We start from the raw sequence: 5,839 nt of genomic DNA on the forward strand, positions 1-5,839 counted from the left end.
TGTAATGTGACTTCATGTGCCATGAAGTGCCTGGTCTTCACTGTTGCTAAATGTACAATTTAAATGCTTGATCTGCCTTATCTGCTGCAAGATCTGTAGATCTGTTCAGCCAATAATCCAAAATAGACATACCTGCGAAACACTATAGGCTAACCAAATACATTTCTTCATTGCAGTCAAAGCAATACAGGTCAGTTATCTGAGTTGTTAGCGAAATAGCTCAATGATTACGTAATCTCTGTGCTCTTTCCTCTAATCAGCAAGCTACATTTGGTAGATTTACAGCACTGTGCAATGCAGTAAAGCTTGATTGGCTTACAATGCTGTCAAATGTGCCAATGCTGGTATGCAGAGTTACAAGTGGCGACACAAAGACAGATTGAGGTACTATTTTAAAAATATATGTAATGCCTACATAAGTGGGTTAAACAAGTTTTTTATTTCTGCATTCAGTTCCACTTTAAACTACTTGACATGCTAACTAATATGACTAATTTCAGAGCTCTTTGCAAATGTTTTCTCTGTTTCATCCTCCTCTTCATGAAAGACATTATGTAGAGCAGAGTGAATTGAACCACGTAATTGTTGCTTATTTTGTCTTCCAACCATGAAGTAGATATATGGATTAATACTACTGCCAAATACAGTGCACAAGATGCTGGCAAAAAAGAAATGCACCAATTGGAAGTTATGTGGCAAAAGTTTCATGTACATTAATAGCCACATAAATTTGATAGGCACACAGGCAACCATAAAAACAAAGACAGATATAGATATGATGACATAAAGCTTTGGAGGTCGACATTTTACTGATGCTTTATGGATCTTGATAAGTAAAATGGTGCTGGAAAATAGCATGAGTGGGAGGGAGATTCCAATGGCCAAAACAAAAGTCATTGCCTGAACCCCTGTACATCGAGTTGATCTTGCTGCAAATGCCTCTGCAGTGCAGACAAGGTTTTCTAGACAACTTTCAACCCCAGCAGTACACCACAAGCCTATGCAGACTATGAAGGACTGGTGTTTTGGACGGCAACAACGATACCATATGGGGTAGAAAACAGAAAGACATCTCTCAATGCTGATGGCAAGTAGGAAGAACATACCAGCCTGGTATGCACCATCATAAAATATCTCTAATGAAATAATAACCTTAACTATTCCTGGAATTTTTGGATGTACACCCATCAATGCATCAATCTGAAATACCATGAGAATTGAATTAAAAAATAGGTAAGTAAAGTCAGCGATGCTCAGATTAATTATATACACTGTGAATTTGTTTTTAGGAATTCTAAAGGAAAGGTACCAGAAGGCTATTCCATTTCCCAGCATTCCGAATATGCAGACCATGATAATACAACAGGCAGAAACTGTAACATTTATGTCAGGGGGGTCTCTGTCCATTTGCTCCTCTGTTTCATTCCCATTCTCCTCCATGTGGACAACAGACATGATCTTCATTGTGCACGCTTTCTGGTTGTAAATTTGATCTAGATTAAAAGGAAAAACAAGGTGATTATCTGCGATCGTCAAACTGTAAGTGATTACACAATGTCCTTATAAAATAGCAGATATTTTTACCATACCATTACCATATTGTCCACATGAACCCTGAGTGGCTCAATACTGGAAGGAACAATCTGTCTTCAATATGAAGGGGGTTTACCAACATATTGCATGCAATCTCCCAATACGTAGACCATATATGGACACTTGGTTTAATGAAATCAGTGATACCAACAAAATATATGAAGCATACAGAATATTAGCAATAATTATCAGTAGCTCTGAGAAGCAGTGCAGAAAGGGTAGCCAAATGAATGGAAATACAACATGAAAACATATAGTTTTTCCAGTACAATTAAAACCTAGCTACAAAGATTCATATTATGTTATTTGCTAATTAGTAGCATATGCCATCAATAAATATTTGTATCAATTAGCACTTTTATATGTGTTTATTCAACATTAGGAAACAAAGAGAGTTCCAAAGATGCTACACTTTTGCTTCCTAAATTGCAAGTGCACCAGTAAACAAAAACAGCAAAAATATTAACCACTTAAGCCCCGGAAGATTTTACCCCCTTCCTGACCAGGGGGTTTTTTGCGATTTTTTACTGCGTGACTTTAACGGACAATTGCGCGGTCGTGCGACGCTGTACCTAAACGAATTTCACGTCCTTTTTTTCCCACAAACAGAGCTTTCTTTTGGTGGTATTTGATCACCTGTGCGATTTTTTGATCATGCGCTATAAACAAAAAAAGAGCGGAAATTTGGCAAAAATAACAATATTTTTCACTTTTTTTTATATGAAATTCCCTAAAAAAAAAATTTAAAAATCAAAATTTTTTTACATTTTCGGCCAATTTGTTTTATGCTACATATGTTTGGTAAAAAAAATCGCAAAAAGCGTATTTTTATTGGTTTGCGCAAAAGTTATCGCGTTTACTAACAAAGGGAAAGATTTTTGTCATTTTTGGTGTTTTTTTTTTTAACGAGTAATGGCGGCGATCTGCGATTTTTTTTGCGGGACTGCGACATTGCGGCGGACAGATCGGACCCTTGACTGACATTTTTGACACTTTTGGGGGTACCAGTGACATTACTGCAGTAATCAGTGCTATACATATGCACTGTTACTGTAAAAATGACACTGGCAGGGAAGGGGTTAACTGTATTGGAGAGGGAGGGGTTAAGTGTGTCCTAGGGGCGTGTTTCTAACTGTGATGGGACATGTCTCCTATTGTAAAAACAGAGATCAATGGTTCTACATAGTAGAACCGTCTGATCTCCATTTTTACACAGGGGAGAATGACAGGCGGCTTGTTTACATAAGCCGCCCGCCTTTCTCCTGCTCTACCGACGATCGTAGTGTGACCGGCGGACATCGGGTCCGCCGGTCACACACGCGGACTCCTCTGTGAACAAGCCGGGGCGGGCACGCGCCTCAGCGGGCGCGCGCTCGCCCGCTTTTGGCTCAAAAGCCGGTCACAGGCTAGCGATGTAGATCTACGTCACTCTGCCTGGCCGGGGCTGACTGCCGCAGTAAATATACTGTGTGCAGTCGGCAAGCGGTTAAGAGCCGGTTCACACTACCGCGACCAGAAAGTCGCCCCATGAAGGAGCGACTTTTTAGCGTGACTTTAGTGTGACTTTGAAGAGATTTTTGAAGAGACTTTGAAGAGACTTAAATGATAGGCGACTTTGTCTGTGGGGAATGCCTGGGTAATCTTTTTCTTCTTCCTGGAAAGTCTGATCACAGTCGCTTGAAAATAGATAAGGATTCGACTTAGAGGCGACTCCCATTGAAGTCTATGTGCACAAGTCGGAGAGAGGTAGCCTTGAAGTAGTACAGGAACCTTTTCTGAAGTCGGAGTGACTTCAGTAGTGCATATTAAGACGGCTCTCATTCATTTACATTGAATTTGTTAAAGGTAAAGGAATTGGCAGCACTCCAGGTTGAGTCAAAATCCAGATTTATTGACTGGACATCCAAATATGATAATTGTGACAAGGTAGACGCATTTCACACACTGACTGTGTGCTTAATCATTAAGCACACAGTCAGTGTGTGAAACGCGTCTACCTTGTCACAATTGTCATATTTGGATGTCCAGTCAATAAATCTGGATTTTGACTCAACCTGGAGTGCTGCCAATTCCTTTTCCTTTATCAAGTTTTCACGGAGGCGAGCCGGGGCATGCACCGGTGTGAGTCATCAGGCAATCACACCACCTTGAGCAGTGAGTTCTTGTCTTTACATTGAATTTGTAATGACAAGCGACTTGGGGCGACTTGAGGTCGCACAAGTCGCATCCCAAGTCGGAGTAGTGTGAACTGGGTCTAAATGTGTAAAACGGAACAATATAACAAATAATAACAACAAAATGCCAAGCATATCAATAAATGGTATCAGCAAAGAGGAACATTGTTCACATGTTGAGGTTTACAAACATTAAAGTTGAAGTTTGGGTATTGGAATGTTTCCATAGTTACAATGGTTCAGCTTGGACCCATGTAAATATGTTTGTGTCACACCTGTTGGATCCCTGTGGAAGCTGGAAATTACTGTAGTAAGCAGCACTAGTACAGTGATCTCCACTAGCTTCCAAGTTTCAAGACTAGTGGCTTCCTTGTTGCATCATGAATATAGGAGGTCACTCAGTCAGCATGGGGGTCATTCAGGGAACATTTTTCATTTTCTCAATGCATGCAAAGCATTTTCTGATTTGATGAGTTGGAGAAGTGCTGTCATGATATCTCCAACCCATCCAATCAGAGAATGCTTTGCATTTATGGAGTAAACTCAAAGTATTATTGGCAGTCGCTCGGCACAGGAGCCAGAAGCTAGCAGAGATCCTTGTAGTAGTGGTGCCTACTATAGTGATTTCCAGCTTCCACACATACGGCACAGGCATGGCTCATAAATACATACATTGGTTCAGGCTGGACCAATGTACCCATGTAAAAATCACCATACCCAAATTTCATCTTAAAACCTATAAATTTACTGCAGGATTAAACAAGATTCTGTGTAAAAAAGAGCAAGCCTCCAAAAACTGGACAATATTGGCAGGGCTAATCACTCAGAAACTACCAATGCACCATCGAGTGCACAGAGCACAACACCTGGATACCAGAGCAATAAAAGTGATATGGTCTGACAATACAATATTTCTATTATCTGGAATGGTTTGTGTAGGAAGAAAGCCAATTGGTGAGTTCAACCCACACCATCTGTCAGCAGTTGTCAAGCATGCTGCAGATGCATAATGGTTTAGACATCTATCTCAAGAGTATCATTCAATAGTGGTATTGATCTACTGAGAGAGTAGAAGCTTTTCACCCAGCTAAGTGAATGTTAGTAAATAGGTTGTAGCTGATTTTACTTTGAATACCCAAACTTGTGTGAAGCAAATTAAAAATACACTTTTTTTTTTCTAGCACATGATTGGGTATTTAAAGTAAACACAGTTTCACCTTGTTCAGGGAGGGTGACCTGTGTTCTGTACTGTACTCCAAGATTTGGAATTTTTGGGTAAGTCTAAAATTAATTTTACCTTAATTGTACAGTACAGGACAAGGGCAGCATATTTATATATTCCTACACCATGGGACGTCTGCTAGCAATGAATACAAAGTGTGGGCAACAGCTAGGCAAACAGAACTGTGCCAACTGAACCAAAAAACAACAGGGGTCAAAAGTCCCAAGTTCAGAGTGCCACTATGACAACCTTGAAGCCAAAAGCTGCATCACAAGAAGATTGGACATCTGCTTGCTAAAACTGGTGGTGGCCTTGCACAGTTGGGCTACAGAGGCTTTGTGCTGAAAGGCCAAGAAAATACCCATCAGTCTGCTGGAATGGCACAGGAGTAGGTTTTTGCTTAAGGTCATAAGCTCTTGGAATCAAGTTCCTTAAGGTGAGCTTAAAGGGGTAAAGACAATACCTTTGGATACTTAGGAGCAGGGCGTAAGGATGGCAGTGCAATATCTTAATTGAGCTGGAATGCTGAAACCATCTTTGGAAGAAAGGATGGTCTTAGACAACAAACTTGTCTTTGTGATATATGAGGCAAAGTTCTTTACAGGAAAGGGCTACCAGTTTTTAAATGCATGTGACAGATACGATAGCTACAAAAAAAGGTATTTTGCCAGCAGGAATCTCTACAGGAATATCCTTGATGGGTTCAAAGGGTGGTTTCCGCAAGGCAGAGTGAAACTAAGGTCCCAGATAATCACATGGTGCTGCAAGTAACACCTTGAATAAAGGTTTTTATAAGGGAGTGTGAAGCAAGAGGCATTTGAGAAAGGAAGGATGAGGCTGATACCTGCCG

The 5,839-nt window shown here is 40.4% G+C and overlaps 1 protein-coding gene across 1 annotated transcript; it reads right to left on the bottom strand.

Moving 5' to 3' along the window:
- Positions 1-477: 477 nt before the first annotated feature.
- On the bottom strand, positions 478-1,464 carry LOC309555421 (proto-oncogene Mas-like; the record flags this gene model as incomplete). Its single annotated transcript, XM_082257443.1, has 1 exon — positions 478-1,464. One exon carries the CDS (start codon positions 1,462-1,464, stop codon positions 478-480), a length of 987 nt encoding a protein of 328 aa, XP_082113569.1.
- Between the last annotated feature and the right edge of the window lie 4,375 nt (positions 1,465-5,839).

Source organism: Pelophylax lessonae, assembly GCF_965119305.1.
Source record: "Pelophylax lessonae genome assembly, chromosome: 5".
Lineage (NCBI taxonomy): Eukaryota > Metazoa > Chordata > Amphibia > Anura > Ranidae > Pelophylax > Pelophylax lessonae.